Raw genomic sequence first — 18,966 nt, 5'->3', positions numbered from 1 at the left:
TGGGATTCATAGAATATATACAACCATAATTAATGCCCACTTTACTCTACCTCAGTCAGACTTCTAATGAATAAGATCATATTTTTCCTCAAACATATCATATTTATCATATACACAAGAATTATGCTACTTCCTAGTATACTCCCTGTGCATTTGAAACCAGCATTGGAAATAAACAATACTAATTACCCTGGTTTAAATTTTGTCTCACTGGTTATTTTCTTAATAAAATCCTAGCATCACACTGAGAACACTAACAAGAAGGGAATCTATATAATATGTATGTTTCAATATTGACAAGTATTAGTTAGGAAATGGATATATTTATTCAGGCAGATATTCTCACTATTATAAATAGTGATGCAAACATTTTTGAACATCTGTTTGATTCCATAAAGCTGTAATTTAAACTCTCTTAATACAACAACCCATGATATTTCACCTTACCATTTTAAGAGCGCTTTTTGAGCCACTAATTACAGTTACTCTCCTTTTGCTTAGAGTCTGAATCCAAGTCTGACATGACTTATTTTTATACAGGGTCATGTTCATATCTAATTCTGGCTTTGTTTTACATCCTGAGCCTGTGGTAATGTGAGTCGATCAAATTTTAATCATTATTCTTTACTTCTTTAAATACTTAGGCGAATAATTAAGGCAGAATATCATGTTATCTAAATAAAAGGAGAGAGAAAGGGAGAGAGCATGAATCATTCCTTTCAACTCTGTCATGGGAATGTAGGGCAGCACTGATAAAAATCACAGAAATGAGGCTAAAACCAGGACTCTCTCTAAAAAGCAAAAAAAGTGAGGCAGTCTTCAATACAAGTGCTTGTGAATCTTAAAAAGCATTTGAAAGCAGTCTCAGGTACTACTTTCAAAATCTGAGCTTAATGATCAAAGACAAGTGCAAATATGAGGAGTGTTTCTGATAGAAACCTGGGAATATTTAAGATCAGCGCTTCGCCAACCTTTCTATAGTGAGGAATGCATCTTAGTGACAACAGTGGGATATCTGAGGGTAACATTTTCAAGAGCACCTAAGCCACTTAGCAGACAAAGTCCCATCTTCCAAAGTGACTTTAAGACCATCAGGAATCTAAATTTAATTAAAAGCCAATGGAACACAGTTTTCTAAGTGCCTAAGTCTCTTTTGAAAATAGAACATAGGCTCCAAAATCACCTAGATAGTTTGAAAATTTTGCTGTGAGTGCCTCATAATCTTCTAATGTGTTTCCCATCACAAACCTCTCTGTCATACAGAAATCCTTCTGAAGGACAGAAATAAGTGACCGAGAGAATAAGATCAGTAACCAAAAAAAGGATAGATTCACAAAGGAACTTGCTGCCATGCTTAACTTTAGGCCCCCATTGGGATTCACAAAGTTCGAGTTCGGTGCTTACGCTCCCTATATAATGAATGGACAGGTAGATGCCTTAGAATGGTATTCACAAAAACCAGCACACTAGGCAGCTAGCCAATGAGAGGTGACCAGGTGAGGGGTGTATCCAAAGCCAAACCCCTCGCAGGGAGATTGGCACCTAAATCTGGGCGGTAAGGAAACACCTCCCTCTGCTTGGGATTCTCAGCTTCAAACCCTCTCTAAGCATTAGATGCCTACACCATTTTTGCAAGAAGACGGGAAAGAGGACCTCCCTCATGACTTTTAGTCTACTGGTTAGGATACTGATGTGAGCTGTGGGAGACTCACAGTTCAAGTCCCACCTCCCCAAGAGAGGGGATTTGAATAGGGATCTACTACCTCTCAGCTGAGTGCTCTGACCACTAGGCTGTGATGTTGGGGCTCCTTCAGGCCTGGTCTACACTGCACAGTTAGGTAAATGTAGGGCAGCTCACACTGACCTGGCATAGTGCTGAACTGCACGTATTCAAAGGTAGAAACATAGTCACCTAGGGAACTTTTACTGCAAAAATTAGGTGCTAAGTGAGTTTAGGCACCTACAAGGTTTGGTAGCAGCTGAGTGGGTGTTTTATGAATCTCATTAGGACCTGATTCTGGGATTTAGGTATCTAAAGGGACAGTTAGGTACCTAAATTCTTTTGTGAATCTAACCCACAGAGACTAAGGGACAGTTTTTATTGGTATTTAGATGCCTAGAGATATCTAGTGGGGTTTTCAAAAACACTGTGGAATTAAGCACCTACTGGCTTTTTGAAAATCCCAGTAAGTGCCTGTCTGCATTTTTAGGTGTTTAAATAGTTTTAAAGATCTGTCTCCAAGTATCCTGCCCAAGGTCATACAGAAAGCCTATGAGAGAGCAAAGACTTGACCTAGGTTTTCCTAAGTTTCAGGTGAGTTCCCCCAATCACACAACCACCCTCCCTCTCATCTTCTGACTACTGTCAAGAACACATAAACATATTGATTGATGTCCTTTCCAGTATTTTGTACAAATCCAAATAGATAAATGAATATATTTAAAAATATATGTAGGCTTCAAGAGGCCAAGTTACCATAAAGAAGTTCCATATTTGAAGAGCCCATGGATGCTTCATGGATATGCAACATGCACTTGGTCTCTTAGAATGCAGTTCTGCCACCTGCCACCTTTACTGATGTAGTGAAGTATTCTTCAGTGGGATTAAGGGTGGCAGAACTGGGCCAATGATGAATGAGAAGAGGATTTGCAAACCTAGCCAAATGAATATCTGTGAAATATATTTTCACTCTTCAAATTTTCCCCCAAAATATATATAATTTATTTGCTGAACGCTCCAAATATTCCTTGTTTACTGTTTTATTTGAAAAATTCCTAATAACTTTTTTGTTGTAAACACCTTTTTTAAACTTTCACTGAACCCTTATCCTTTAGTTAGGGTTCATGAAACATTTTAGCCGCCAGCCTGCACTCTGAATGAAAATAAAGGTTCAAATAACACTTAAAAAAATAAAACAGCAGTGGGTAGCATGGATTTGATTAAAACTGGAATCTACATCACCCTTACTTACTATTTGATTGAATCGTTACCTTGCTGTGTCAATGACTAGCATGAACACCACTATAGCAACACACAGATGGCAAGAGAAGAGACATGTATCAAATCCACAACCCTCTGGTTTACAAAGGTTAGGCTTTAGCTATTTATTATTCTTCTGTGTAAAGGGTTCCAGTCATTCAAACAGAAATAATCCTATGTGAAACAGATGACTATTCGTGCATGACACATCAAATAGCTAAGGCAAACTATTTGTGAACCCCACATATGATGAAAATTGTTCATATAAACTATTCAGTGAATACATGTTCATAATAAATGTTTGTAGAATTCCAAATCAGTTCTTAAATTATTTGCAAACAGAAGAAAGGGTAAGATTCATCAGACAGTTTATTTGCAACTAATACTTTGACAAAATCTAGCTTGTGGCTATGTCCCTTATTCAGTAAAACACTTACATGTGTGATTAAAATTAAGCACATGTTTAAGTCCCACTGACTTCAAAGTTAACTACATATTTAAGTGGTATTTTTACCATCAAAAATAACACTACATTCCTTTTGTAATAACAAAAATGTAAATTGCATCTGCCAAGTCTGATTGGTTTCTGACTACATGTTGTGTCTTGCATAATGACAGGTTTCAGAGTAACAGCCGTGTTAGTCTGTATTCGCAAAAAGAAAAGGAGTACTTGTGGCACCTTAGAGACTAACAAATTTATTTGAGCATAAGCTTTCGTGAGCTACAGCTCACTTCATTGGATGCATACTGTGGAAAGTTTAGAAGATCTTATTATATACACACAAAGCATGAAAAAATACCTCCTCCCACCCCACTCTCCTGCTGGTAATAGCTTATCTAAAGTGACCACTCTCCTTACAATGTGTATGATAATCAAGGTAGGCCATTTCCAACACAAATCCAGGGTGAGAAAACCTGGATTTGTGTTGGAAATGGCCTACCTTGATCATCATACACATTGTAAGGAGAGTGATCACTTTAGATAAGCTATTGCCAGCAGGAGAGTGAGTTTGTGTGTGGCGAGGGGTGAGAAAACCTGGATTTGTGTTGGAAATGGCCCACCTTGATTATCATACACATTGTAAGGAGAGTGATCACTTTAGATAAGCTATTACCAGCAGGAAAGTGGGGTGGGAGGAGGTATTTTTTCATGCTTTATGTGTATATAATAAGATCTTCTAAACTTTCCACAGTATGCATTTGATGAAGTGAGCTGTAGCTCACGAAAGCTTATGCTCAAATAAATTTGTTAGTCTCTAAGGTGCCACAAGTACTTTTCTTTTTGTGACTACATGTTGCTCTATATAATTATCTCTGCCTAATGACCCTAGGTGAGTTAAAACAAGGTAGCCTCAACTCTTGTGGAAATAATGGAGCTGGCCACTTTTTCTGTCATCCATCAGAGAAAGTTAGATTACCTGACTCACCATGGAAACCTGAGAGGTGATTGAGATAATCCATCAGGTTTCATCATACAGAATTCAAGGCAAAGATAACAGCATGGATGTACAGGGGCAGGCCAAAAAGAAGAGGAGAAAAACAGGGCCAGGACCTCAGCTGGTGTAAGTCATCATTGATAATGAAAGCAGTGCGACTATACTGATTTGCATAAACTGAGAATCTGGGCCACAGTCTCTAGTGTTTAGTCTTTGTGCATTGGTTGTCTTGGAAATAGTAAAAAAGCAATTGTGTCCACACATGTACATTTGACAAGAGCAAAATCAGAGGGACATGTACAGTCGCTATTTAAAAACATTCTCAGTAATACCGATTTTAAAAAAAAGATATGGGCAAAGTTTGAATAGTTGTGGGCCTGGCTCTATGCGAGAAAAAGGTATGTTATTGTGCACTTACATTTGCAAGCAGAATTACTAAATTGCATGCACAAATGATCATTTAGATAAACATTTGCAATTACCATAATTATCTGAATAATTGCAGTAACAATGCAGCTAATATAGGCATGCAATTATATATATGTGCATTGTTGCATTTGAGCAAGGAGTCTGTACACAGTGAAAAGACTCTGGGGAGTCTGGAGAACATTCTCCACAAGTTTATTTCAAGGACGCATTTTTAAGCTACTTGATGACATAGCCCCAGGTTTACCAGTACAATTTCAGTAAAATCTTTACTTCTCAACAGAACAATGGACGATTCATATTTTTTAAAAGTTACTATTATGTTTTATTAGACATTCTGGTCACATTTTAGATGATCTTCCTTTCTCAGAACACTTTTTTTAAATTTTAGGAGGCATATCATGGTCCTTTGGCAATATTAGATATATTTTTATGAGTGGTACTCACAGTATTTGATTTACATTGATATTTTCTGTTTGTTAAACATCAGGAGAGTCACTGAACTTCGATGTTAATGATGGGGGTCTATCTAGGGTGCCATGTAAGGTAGGAGTTTCCTTTTCAATGTAATTTCAAAATCTTTCATGTCAGTTAATACCAAATCAACATTTTCTTGACACTGACAATTTTACATTATTGTTTTCTGTATAAGGTCTCTATGATAGTGTAGTCTGCCCCTTAAGGGCAGTACTATCTACTTGTCAGTCTATCTCACCTCCTGGCTTGGCTCTTTAAGAGTTGAAAGGTCCAATCATAGATACAAGGACCTGGGAGCCATCTCGAGGGAAGAAGCAGTCCTGGGAATAAGTAGGGTTTGGAAGGAAACTCTGGTACTATTTTTCTAAGGGCGCAGAGCTAGGTTCCGCTGTCTCCCAACGAATTGCGGATAAGCTGGGAGTAGGGGACAAGCATAAATACTGTCTCCTCCCTCATAGCAGGGCAAATGCCTGCACAGATACTAAAGAGAGTAAGAAGGGCCCTGAGTTAGTGGGGAGTAGAGACTGCCAAACCCTCTGAGCCTGAGGACTAAGTGGGGCTAGCTGAGGGGGATAAATTACAACCCAGCTTCCTGTGCAGAGCTGGAGATTCCTGGTAAAGAGAGAGATAGTAATTGCTTGTATTACCCAGCTGCAGGAGGAGGGTTAGGAGAGACATGAAAACTGTGAGGAGTGGGACCAGAGTTTACAGGGCAGACTTCAGAGGAATCCTGAAATCCAGAAGCACATTTTTGTTCATTTGGGACTCTTTGTTTTGGCCCCTTTTGTGTAAAGTTTGGTAATAAACAAAAGTCCTACGGAGAGTATTATTGAGTCAAATATCAAAAGGGCCTAAAGTGAAGGCTTCCTGAAGGGTAAACTGAGGCAGGGAATATGTGCAGTGTCCCATTAACTCAATAAGGGGTGCTACAAGGCAGGTATGCCTTTGAACAGTCTCATCAGGGGATATAGTTTTCTCTACATAAGATGGTCCTCTTGCTTAGTGGCAACATACTGACAGTAGAGCAGATCCCATTACGGTGATGTATCTGATATGGAAATAACAGGAAAATGATTGAGCAACTGTAGTAATAAAATTTTATCTTCACTTTGCGGTTCACCCTGGTCCAGATCTTCAGCTGGTGTAAATCAGCATAGCTTCTATCCCTAAATAGCATACTATTACTTAACTAATACCTTATGTATTCTAAATATTTCGGCCTAAATATAAACACGTTAACCCACATATATCTAGAGATATATTGCTTGCACTGATGCAGATCAAACAGCAGTCCAAAATTTGCCCTGAGATGCATGGACACCACTATTATTGTCTTCAATGGGATTTGGACCAGTGAATCTGAAAGTCCACAAATAATAAAAAACGATGGGTGGAATAGTACAATTTTTAGCTGCATGAATTTGAAAACGACATCTAGAGTAGCTACTGACAGAGCAAAGAGATACCATATAAAAGGAGAGCTAAGTAAACATAGAGACAGAACAAAGATTAGCTGGCTTTAGGGGCAAACAGCATAAAATATTCCCATTAAGTACAAATAGTTTCAATATACACAATCCCACTAATTATTTTTACTCAAAGGTAGGGGTTTTTATGTTTTGTTTTGTTTTTTTTGTATCCCTTAGAAATAGTATTATTTTAACAAATTGAGGGGTGGGGATTCCCACCCACCCAATTAAGTTCTTCCATATTGGAAACTCCTTCTTGGGGAAAAACACCTTGGGCCTTCAATACTACTCACAAGTGCAGTCCTCTAGGATAGGAGTGGGGCTGCTGGGACTACCTCCCGACCATGCTTTAGAGAAGAGATGTATTCTTCAGGAGAAGAGCTGATCTGAAAGAAGGAGACAGACCGTGTGCTTTTAAGGGGATGGGTGGATTTCAGCACCTTCACCACCATCAGGAGGAGTTTTGAGGAAGGAGGTTCTTGAAGTGTTTTTTTTCTTCCTCTCTTTCAGGGACTGGTTTCCACACCTCCCCAGGATATAATGGAGAGACACAGGGCCAGAACACCCACATTTTTACCTCCTAGCACTGATGAGAGATGATAGATTTCATATAACTTGGCAAGTTTTTAAATAACTGCAATGGCTTCAAAAAACCAATAGCACTTCAGCAGTTTAATGAAACCAGCAATTTTTCCATCGGATTCATGAAACTATTAATTGCATCTATCTTGTGCTATATCTATGTATAAATAACAATATAGCATTTGTCAAAGTAGTGCCAGTATATCTTACCATGTTATTAATTCAATTTTCAATAATGAACTGAACCTGTGTGTGCTCCTTTAATGCCTGACCTAAATGAGATTAACCTGATTTAATCTGAAATGACTCAGTCAGCATGTAACCAGTCCCATTTCTATTTCTGTCTGTTAGTGAAATGGTGATATAGACATCTGAGCGCACCACCGAAAAGCAGTATATTACGGGACAGTTAAAAAACACTTCATTATCATATGATTATTCTTCTCTTGCTTGAGAATCAGGCTGGCACACTAATGAAATAGTAAAACTTGGTGAATTATAATATACCAAAAAACTTAAATCTTTTTTGCTTCTAGGAAAAAATATGATTGTCCTGTATCTTGTACAATTATTCACTTCAAAAATTGATGGCTGCAGCAGAAGGAAACCTGAAAGATTTATGATCCTAAACTAAATAATTTTGGTTATTAGACACTTATCTCAAAGGACATCCCCTCATAGGAACATGAAGAAAGTATACTGTGTTGAGAATGACAGCATGATGCTGCCTGAGTGATGCCCTGAAGTGGTGACAAGACAGTTGTCCCTACAAACCAGGAAAGTTCATGATGGGTAGGTCAGAGTTATCTTTTGAAGTGACCCTCGAGTTCTGAGGGGAGATTCTTCTGTTGTAACAGTCTTTTTCTGTAGCCCATCAAAACAGCAGAGCTGCGTACTCCTGGAGGACTTTGCTGCAATTTCATGATTAATAAAGGTCTGTGTTGTAACTTATCCCCAGACACTGCCTATGATTCAGGACAGTCTTGGGCAAACAGGATTATCAATTACAACGATAATGATGTAGCATTGTAGGGTGCTAGAAATAACTTTGGTGTATTCTCAGGTAAAAGTCTCATTTAATTTGCTTGGCTTAAGCATGCTGGAAAGTAAGAGCTACATTCTGCCTACCTCTTCTGTGGGTATATAGTGCATGGGAAGGAGCTTTCCCTACTTCTGTTGTGTGTCTTGGGAAGGGCCAGGCATAACAGCAGCTGCTGCTCAGGGGGAACACAAGTCTAATCCACCCTATTCTGCTGGGGGCTCACGGTGCCCACCAGGGGTCTGGAAGGAGTTTGGGGGCCCTAGTTCCAGAGCTCATTGGCCATATGGGTAGGAATAAGCTGCACCCTACAGATAGCACCCAGAAGCTCCATGAGGCTTTCTGCCCCTCTAAGTTCCTCCCTCTGGGATAGCATAAAGGGCACATTCTAGCCCTAAGATACCAAAAGTAACCATCAGTTTTGCCTTTTTATATATACTTTCTTCAGAAATCCTCTCTGAGTTCACATGGACAGAACTACATTGCTTGAAGAAAGCTATTGTATTTCTGACTTCCCACAAGATTACAACCACTGTCACTTACCATAGGACATATCACCCCACCTCCATCACAACTTGGCACATTTGTCTGTCTACTGCATTCCTGTCTTGCTGTCATCTCTGGGCTACAAGCCAGGAAAAGGGCAAAGGTTTAGCATGCTGTTTTAATGACTAGCGACATACTGAACTATTGTATCATCCAAAGACAGCAGAAACCTCTGGTATTAACCATGGCTATACTCATTTTCCTTCCAAATACTACAATTTTAGTTATTTACCTAATAAATCATATTACAACTGCTATTAAACCTCTGGAGAGAGCTTCTTTTCAAGGTACCTCACAGGCACAAGTCTTCATGGTTCCCAAAGGCTGTTTCTCTAGCAAGTCCCTTCCCTGTCTTTCTTTCCTTTGTCATCCTCTGTTCATTTTATTTTTCTTTGTGTTTTTTATTACGTGCTCTTCTCTGAGCAATTTGAATCAGGTAAAAAAAAACAGTTGTTTTGACACTGATGCTTGACAGGTTAATTTATCGGAAAGAATAGTCTTGCAGTCAAGTTTTATATGGGTGAGTGAAAACCTCCTTAGTTCTGTTCTATCTTTATGGTAGAGCTCTGGTTTAGGGATTTTCTGACCCTTGCAAAGAAATACGTGCTTGGGTGGTGCTGTAAATAAGCCAGCTGGGGCGCTGGCCCAAAATATCCTTCTTCTGCAAAAAAAACTAGAGCAAACTTTTCTGTATTCTTTGTGTTTCCTATCTAGTATCTATCCCTCATCCCTTCCTTTACCTCCAGAGTGAGCAAATTGTTAGCAGATGCCCAAGCTTCAAGGCACTCACATTCCCTTGGATAAAAGCTACCTTCAATAGGAAATCCTGAGGAGGATGTTGCTACTTTCATTTAAAAAGCAATCAGACTACATGGGTGTCATTATTTGCAACAGAGCTGGTTGATGGTTTGTAGGGAACATCGAGTCCTGCTCTGAGATACCATTCTCAGAATACAAGAGCTGACTGCCGACATGCCAAACTGAGAAAGTGGGAGCTGTCATGTTCAGGTGCTGTCACAGAAAGTCAGCCTCAAGGAGGCACAATGGTCTTTTTAGAAAAATGACTATTAGTATTAGCCAGGCAACCTCACATGTAGAATAACACTTTATTGGTCCTGTATTTCCAGGAATGATGTAAAACATCTCAGTATTCACCCAGTGTGGAAACAGTGTAGTTACCAAGATCACCCTTATACTATATCCACAGGCCTCCATAACCCACTATATCTGAAGTTCTTGCTCATTGCTGAACCATGGCAGCTCATAGATATTAAGGAGATTTGTCTTTGTGTACTCTCACAGGGCACTATTTACTGTGTGTAATTTACCTTCTGAGCGTGCTGTGCTGTTCTTGTTTTATGCTAGATAATTTTCAAGCAGTTTCCTTGCAATGCAAACATCCAAATTTGTTCTTCAGGTGTTTTTATTTGCCCTTTTCCTCTTCGTTATCTGAGCCTCAGGTATCTCCTTTGAGAGTCAGGATGAAGCTCATGATAGGTATGTGTTGTGTGATTTACTATTAAAGATGGCACAGTCTACCCCAATATTTTATACTGTCAAATTCCAAACCCCCTGAAAAAAATCCTATATAAACTTTACTCCAAGGTTGAAATAATATTTAACACTTGAAATAAGTCAGCACTGAAAGGTCATGTAGTATACAAATGGTGCTAGGCACAACAGTGAATTTACTGAAAAGACGTGAATACATTAGACTATTAAAAAAAAAAAAGGAGGTCAGATTCTGCCCATCTTAGTCATGTTGAGTCATACCTTAGCCTGTGAGCTGCCCTATTGAAATAAGTGGTATAGTTATCAGAAAATGAGCTCTTTCTAGATATGGGTAAAAGTGTCAGAATTTTCCCCCAAAATATCAGTCATAACATAAACAGCAGTCTAGTACAGTTAGAAGTTCTGATAATTTTATATAAGTTTAGCAGTGTGTATGAATTTGTAGGGACATACTTTGCTTTCAAATACATGTAAATTTGGATAGTCATTTCTATTTGTCATAGAATCTTACTGAAACCATCCAGTGAGTCCTTGTAAAATTTGACTAGATATTTTGTTGTTTTTCATGGTCATCCACTTGAAATGATCTTTCAGGTGCATCAGGAAAGACAAAGCGGGTAGAGCTGCCCAGTTTTGTACAGCTCCATGTGTCAAGGTTCCTCCCCCACTCTGAACTCTAGGGTACAGATGTGGGGACCTGCATGAAAAACCTCCTAAGCTTATCTTTACCAGCTTAGGTCAAAACTTCCCCAAGGTACAAAATATTACCCCCGTTATCCTTGGAATGGCCGCTACCACCACCAAACTAATACTGGTTACTGGGGAAGAGCTGTTTGGACGCGTCCTTCCCCCCAAAATACTTCCCAAAACCTTGCACCCTACTTCCTGGACAAGGTTTGGTAAAAAGCCTCACCAATTCGCCTAGGTGACTACAGACCCAGACCCTTGGATCTTAAGAACAATGAACAATCCTCCCAACACTTGCACTCCCCCTTTCCTGGGAAATGTTGGATAAAAAGCCTCACCAATTTGCATAGGTGACCACAGACCCAAACCCTTGGATCTGAGAACAATGAAAAAGCATTCAGTGTTTTACAAGAAGACTTTTAATAAAAACTAGAAGTAAATAGAAATAAAGAAATCCCCCCTGTAAAATCAGGATGGTAGATATCTTACAGGGTAATTAGATTCAAAAACATAGAGAACCCCTCTAGGCAAAACCTTAAGTTACAAAAAAGATACACAGACAGAAATAGTTATTCTATTCAGCACAATTCTTTTCTCAGCCATTTAAAGAAATCATAATCTAACACATACCTAGCTAGATTACTTACTAAAAGTTCTAAGGCTCCATTCCTGTTCTGTCCCTGGCCAAGACGACTACAGACAGACACACAAACCCTTTGTTTCTCTCCCTCCTCCCAGCTTTTGAAAGTATCTTGTCTCCTCATTGGTCATTTTGGTCAGGTGCCAGCGAGGTTACCTTTAGCTTCTTAACCCTTTACAGGTGAGAGGAGCTTTCCCCTGGCCAGGAGGGATTTCAAAGGGGTTTACCCTTCCCTTTATATTTATGACACGCCCCCCAAATCTCAGCTAGGGTGAAACACTGGCTGGGATTTCTTCCTGGAGCTCTAGGAAAACAGAGTTAATAAGACACATGCATCTCTAAATATACTACCAAGTACATAAAGACTAACAATATTTTCCACATCTCAAGGACGATTTTAACCAGTTGATTCTGGGAAACTTTCACGGGAGAGTGCATCAGCCACTTTGTTAGAAGCTCCTGAGATGTGTTGGATGTCGAAATCAAAATCTTGGAGAGCTAAACTCCACCGAAGAAGTTTTCTGTTAGTTTCTTTGACGGTGTGAAGCCACTTTAGTGCAGCATGGTCGGTTTGCAGGTGGAAACGCCGTCCCCAAACATATGGGCATAGCTTTTCCAGAGCGTAGACAATGGCATAACATTCTTTTTCAGTGACTGACCAGTTGCTTTCCCTCTCAGACAGTTTTTTGCTGAGAAACACTACAGGGTGGAATTCTTGATCAGGTCCTTTCTGCATTAAAACTGCTCCCACACCACGCTCGGATGCATCTGTGGTTACTAGGAACGGTTTGTCAAAGTCTGGGGCCCTTAGTACAGGGTCAGACATGAGTGTCGCTTTAAGCTTGTTAAAGGCCTTCTGACACCTTCCGGTCCACTGAACAGCATTTGGCTGTTTCTTTTTGGTTAGGTCTGTCAGTGGGGCAGCGATTTGGCTGTAGTGCGGTACAAATCGTCTGTAATAACCGGCCAAGCCTAAGAAGGATTGAACCTGTTTCTTTGACTTTGGGACAGGCCACTTTTGGATAGCATCCACTTTGGCCTGTAGGGGGCTGATAGTTCCTTGACCCACCTGGTGTCCAAGGTAAGTCACTCTGTTTAGGCCTATTTGACACTTCTTAGCCTTAACAGTTAGTCCTGCCTCCCTTATGCGCTCAAGGACTTTTTGTAGATGTTCCAGGTGGTCTGCCCAGGAATCCGAAAATATGGCCACATCGTCAAGGTAGGCGACTGCATATTCTCCTAATCCCGCTAGGAGACCATCTACAAGTCTTTGGAAAGTGGCGGGTGCATTTCGCAGCCCGAAAGGGAGTACATTAAATTCATACAGCCCGAGATGTGTGATGAAGGCTGACCTTTCCTTGGCAGATTCATCTAGCGGTACCTGCCAGTACCTCTTGGTTAAGTCCAAGGTAGAGATGAACTGGGCCCTTCCCAGTTTCTCTAATAGTTCATCTGTGCGTGGCATGGGATAGTTGTCTGGGCGAGTTACAGCATTTAGCTTACGGTAGTCCACGCAAAAACGTATTTCCCCATCTGGTTTGGGAACTAGAACCACTGGAGATGCCCATGCACTTTCAGAGGGGCGGATTACACCCATATGTAACATATCCTGGATCTCCCGTTCTATAGCAGTTTTAGCTTGAGGAGACACCCGGTAAGGGTGGACCCTAATTGGGTGAGCATTACCTGTGTCAATGGAGTGGTATGCCCGTTCAGTCAGTCCTGGGGTGGCTGAGAACGTTGGCGCGTAGCTAGTGCACAGCTCCTGGATCTGCTGTCGCTGCATACGCCCAAGGGTCATGGAGAGGTTCACCTCTTCCACACCACCAGCACATTTCCCTTCGTAGTAAACACCTTCAGGCCACTCAGCGTCGTCTCCTCCCTGGGCTGTAAACTGACAAACCTTTAATTCTCTGGAATAAAAGGGCTTTAGAGAATTAATATGGTACACCTTAGGCTTTCGGTTGGAGGTGGGGAATGCTATGAGATAATTAACAGCTCCCAGGCGCTCCTGGACCACGAATGGCCCTTCCCACGATGCTTCCATTTTATGGGCCTGGAGCGCCTTTAAGACCATGACCTGGTCTCCTACTTTGAAGGAACGCTCTCTGGCATTTTTATCATACCAGGCTTTTTGCTCTTTTTGAGCATCCTGTAAGTTTTCTCTAGCAAGGGCTAAAGAGGTTCGGAGGGTGTTTTGTAGGTTGGTTACAAAGTCCAGAATGTTAGTTCCTGGAGAAGGTGTAAATCCCTCCCATTGCTGCTTCACCAACTGCAATGGCCCCTTAACCTCACGGCCATATACAAGTTCAAATGGGGAAAACCCTAAACTGGGATGTGGTACAGCTCTGTAGGCAAAGAGCAACTGCTGCAATACTAGGTCCCAATCATTGGAGTGCTCATTTACGAATTTACGTATCATGACCCCCAAAGTTCCATTAAACTTCTCCACCATGCCATTTGTTTGATGATGGTAAGGAGTGGCAACCAAGTGATTTACCCCATGAGCTTCCCAAAGGTTTTTCATAGTTCCTGCCAGGAAATTAGTCCCTGCATCTGTGAGGATGTCGGAGGGCCAACCTACCCTGGCAAAAATGTCTGCTAGTGCCTGGCACACACTTTTAGCCCTGGTGTTGCTTAGAGCTACTGCTTCCGGCCATCGGGTGGCAAAATCCATGAAAGTCAGTATGTACTGCTTTCCTCTGGGTGTCTTTTTCGGAAAAGGACCCAGAATATCCACAGCTACTCGCTGAAATGGAACTTCAATGATGGGGAGTGGCTGGAGAGGAGCTTTGACCTGGTCTTGGGGTTTTCCCACTCTTTGGCACACCTCACAAGACTGGACATAGGTAGAAACATCCTTGCCCATTCCCTCCCAGTGGAATGACCCCCCCAAACGGTCTTTGGTCCTGTTCACCCCAGCATGGCCACTAGGGTGATCATGGGCTAAGCTCAAGAGCTTGGCCCGGTATTTAGTTGGAACTACCAACTGTCTCTGAGGATGCCAGTCTTCCTGGTGTCCCCCAGAAAGAGTTTCCTTGTATAAAAGTCCTCTTTCTACAACAAACCTGGATCGATTAGAAGAGCTGAGAGGCGGTGGGTTGCTCCGTGCCGCCGTCCAAGCTCTCTGGAGGCTTTCATCTGCTTCCTGTTCGGTCTGGAACTGTTCCCTTGATGCTGGAGACATCAGTTCCTCATGGGATTGTGGACCTAGGCTTGGTCCCTCTGGAAGCGATATAGGGGATGGAGCTGTTTCTGTTGACTGTGAACCGCTCTCCGCTGGTGCACTATGTTGGGATTCAGGCTCCGGCTGAGCCTCTTGTGTAGGGTTATCGGCTGCTGCCAGTTCAGGTTCGGTGGGGCCCTCTGGTGTTGAGGTTGCAAGTACTGGATTCAGTGCTGACACGGGGTCTGGTGTTGGTTGTTCGGCTGGTTCCGGTTCTGGGACTGGTTCCGTCTGGGTCTCTGGGACTGGATCCACTACTGCTGTTGCAGACATTGGCCTGGGGTCCAGGTCCATCACCTCTGACTGGGTCCTGATAGAAGTTTCCGGAACAGAGCTAGGCCTCACGGCTTGTTTAGCCTGGTTGCGGGTGACCATTCCCACCCTCTTGGCCTGCTTCACATGATTGGCCAAGTCTTCCCCCAACAGCATGGGGATGGGATAATCATCATAGACTGCAAAAGTCCACATTCCTGACCAGCCCTTGTACTGGACAGGCAACTTGGCTGTAGGCAAATTGAAAGAGTTGGACTTGAAGGGTTGAATCGTCACTTGGATCTCTGGGTTGATTAAATTGGGGTCCACTAAGGAAGCATGGATAGCTGACACTTGTGCTCCGGTGTCCCTCCACGCGGTGACCTTCTTCCCGCCCACACTCACAGTTTCCCTCCACTCCAAGGGTATCTGGGAGGTATCTGGGCCTGTGGACCTCTGGTGTGATTCCGGTGCAATGAACTGTAATCTGTTGGGGTTCTTGGGGCAGTTGGCCTTTACATGCCCCAGCTCGTTACACTTAAAACATCGTCCAGCTGACGGGTCACTGGGACGAGGAGGGTTGCTGGAGAACGGGGTGGTGGGACGATAAGGGGTCTGGAGGGTTCTTTGGGAGGTAGGTGGGGCTTTGGGCGGCCCCCGGTAATAGGGTGTGGTCTGGGGTGGTCCCTTCTGGTCTCCGCTCCAACTGCGACCAGTTTTCTTCTTCTCTGCCACCTCCACCCATCTGGCTCCAATCTCTCCTGCCTCGATTACAGTTTTGGGTTTCCCATCTAGGATGTATCTTTCTATTTCCTCAGGAACACCCTCTAAGAATTGTTCCATTTGCATTAGGAAGGGCAAATTTACTGGAGATTCAACACTTGCTCCTGATATCCAGGCATCCCAATGTTTCACAATGTGGTAGGCATGTCGGGTAAATGACATGTCTGGTTTCCACCTTAGGGCTCTGAACCTCCGACGAGACTGCTCGGGTGTTATCCCCATTCTGACTCTCGCCTTGGATTTAAACAGTTCATACTTGTTCATGTGTTCTTTAGGCATTTCAGCTGCCACCTCAGCTAAGGGTCCACTGAGCTGCGGCCTCAGCTCTACCATGTATTGGTCAGTAGAGATGCTGTACCCAAGGCAGGCCCTTTCGAAGTTTTCTAAGAAGGCCTCAGTATCATCACCTGCCTTGTAGGTGGGGAACTTTCTGGGATGGGAAGTGGTACCTGGAGAAGGATTGCTAGGGTTTGTTGGTATATTCTGCTGGGCCTTTATCCTCTCCATCTCCTCCACATGCTTCCTCTCTTTTTCCTTCTCCTCCTCCACATGCTTCCTTGCCTCCATTTCCCTCTTGTGTGCAGCCTCCTGTACCTCCTTCTCCAGCCGCATGAGTTCTATCTGTCTTTCATGTTCCCTTTGTTTTTCCTCAGCCTGAAATTTGGCTAATTCCAGCTGTAGTCGAGCTGAGGATTTGGTCATTCTAACCTCTCTGTTTTTAACTAACTTTACACCTGAGGTTTAGAAATAAACAAACAAAACTTGGCTGTAAAATTTTGCTGTGCTGGAATAGAATACCTATTCTCTGATAGTGATTGTCAGCCTACAGAAAAAGACAATTCCCTTGTCTCTGCTCTGGGCCCAAATTAAAGCAAAAAACCTCCAACTACTTGGAAACCTGCTTACCCAGCCCAACGAAGAAAAAAAAAAAATTTCTTTTCAAACCTGTGCTCCTTGTAAAACAAAAAAAAAAAAATCAAAATCCTAAAAAAAACCCTGCCACTTTTGTCTCCAGGCAAATGGGTAGAGCACACACCCCCTATTTACTTTTAGGAAGAAAAGAAAAAAAAAACAAACCTCTGGGTTGGAAGACTGTGAATTTCCCTGCAGGAGTTAAGTACCCTGCCTCCAGGCAAATGAAACCTGCAATTCACAAGATAATCCCCTTTTGTCTCTGCTTGGCCACAAAGCAGAGAGAAACCAAGCTGCTTTCAGTTTCAAAGCTGCCTTCTGGACTTCCTAAAAATTCCTTTTTAAAATCTGTATTTCTAGTTCAAAAAATCTCAACTGGATCTCAAAATGATTTCAGGTTAATCCCACCGCTGCGCCACCATGTCAAGGTTCCTCCCCCACTCTGAACTCTAGGGTACAGATGTGGGGACCTGCATGAAAAACCTCCTAAGCTTATCTTTACCAGCTTAGGTCAAAACTTCCCCAAGGTACAAAATATTACCCCCGTTATCCTTGGAATGGCCGCTACCACCACCAAACTAATACTGGTTACTGGGGAAGAGCTGTTTGGACGCGTCCTTCCCCCCAAAATACTTCCCAAAACCTTGCACCCTACTTCCTGGACAAGGTTTGGTAAAAAGCCTCACCAATTCGCCTAGGTGACTACAGACCCAGACCCTTGGATCTTAAGAACAATGAACAATCCTCCCAACACTTGCACTCCCCCTTTCCTGGGAAATGTTGGATAAAAAGCCTCACCAATTTGCATAGGTGACCACAGACCCAAACCCTTGGATCTGAGAACAATGAAAAAGCATTCAGTGTTTTACAAGAAGACTTTTAATAAAAACTAGAAGTAAATAGAAATAAAGAAATCCCCCCTGTAAAATCAGGATGGTAGATATCTTACAGGGTAATTAGATTCAAAAACATAGAGAACCCCTCTAGGCAAAACCTTAAGTTACAAAAAAGATACACAGACAGAAATAGTTATTCTATTCAGCACAATTCTTTTCTCAGCCATTTAAAGAAATCATAATCTAACACATACCTAGCTAGATTACTTACTAAAAGTTCTAAGGCTCCATTCCTGTTCTGTCCCTGGCCAAGACGACTACAGACAGACACACAAACCCTTTGTTTCTCTCCCTCCTCCCAGCTTTTGAAAGTATCTTGTCTCCTCATTGGTCATTTTGGTCAGGTGCCAGCGAGGTTACCTTTAGCTTCTTAACCCTTTACAGGTGAGAGGAGCTTTCCCCTGGCCAGGAGGGATTTCAAAGGGGTTTACCCTTCCCTTTATATTTATGACACCATGTGTGCCATTTCTCACAGATGAGAGAAAATCACACATTTCCACAACACACCCTGCCCCCAAGCAGTGGAAGAGACAAGTCATGGAGCTTCACAAAATGTGGCAGCTGTGTCAATGTAGGTGAATGCCGGAAGGAGTCTTGTGGGGGAGGGGGGTGTGTGTGCCAGGTTGTCAGCCAGGCTGGGTGTGGCCAGATGGGGGCCTCCATATCTTCTTTCCCTAGTATCCCAGCTGCCTTCTCCCTGATCCGTCTCTGCTGGGATCCAGCACAAGAGAGCCATGAGTAAGGAGGTAGAGGGGCAGGACATCACAGCAGTCCAGGCTGCAGGAAGGTCATTGCTGCAACACAGCTGGATGGTGTGACAGAGCTGTCCTATGTGTGTGTGTCACACAAGATGTGTGACACTTGGCAGCCCTGGGCAGTCTGAGCAATCTCTAGATAGACATCAAACTTGTTACAGCATTTTTGCCGCTAGAAATATAGCTCGTACAAAATCAACTTTTAAATAAACACTCATTTGGGTGGGTAGCTGGATTGTGAAGTCTTATCTAACCTTACAAACACCAGCCTGGTAGGAGTAAAACATGCTTGTCTCTAGCTTCTCCAAAGCAATACAATTATACTCAAAAAACTGTCAATACCTTGTG

The 18,966-nt window shown here is 42.3% G+C and overlaps 1 protein-coding gene across 1 annotated transcript; it reads right to left on the bottom strand.

The window, feature by feature from the left end:
* Window positions 1-1,142: 1,142 nt before the first annotated feature.
* Window positions 1,143-18,202, bottom strand: LOC140906118 (uncharacterized). Its single transcript, XM_073329623.1, has 3 exons — window positions 18,075-18,202; window positions 15,657-16,789; window positions 1,143-1,271 (listed from the first exon to the last, which is right to left on the bottom strand). Exons 2-3 carry the CDS (start codon window positions 16,755-16,757, stop codon window positions 1,143-1,145), a joined length of 1,230 nt encoding a protein of 409 aa, XP_073185724.1. The 5' UTR covers window positions 16,758-16,789; window positions 18,075-18,202.
* Between the last annotated feature and the right edge of the window lie 764 nt (window positions 18,203-18,966).

Source organism: Lepidochelys kempii, chromosome 2 (genome assembly GCF_965140265.1).
Source record: "Lepidochelys kempii isolate rLepKem1 chromosome 2, rLepKem1.hap2, whole genome shotgun sequence".
NCBI lineage: Eukaryota > Metazoa > Chordata > Testudines > Cheloniidae > Lepidochelys > Lepidochelys kempii.
This window is presented reverse-complemented; position numbering and strand designations above follow the sequence as displayed.

Excerpts from the sequence above, each read along its gene's own strand:
- LOC140906118 (XM_073329623.1), bottom strand. The coding sequence starts at position 16,757 with ATGACCAAATCCTCAGCTCGACTACAGCTGGAATTAGCCAAATTTCAG. Across the intron at positions 1,272-15,656 it reads TGAGTGTGGGCGGGAAGAAG|AAGGATTTCTGTATGACAGA; the intron begins GTCACCGCGTGG and ends TCTGTCCTTCAG.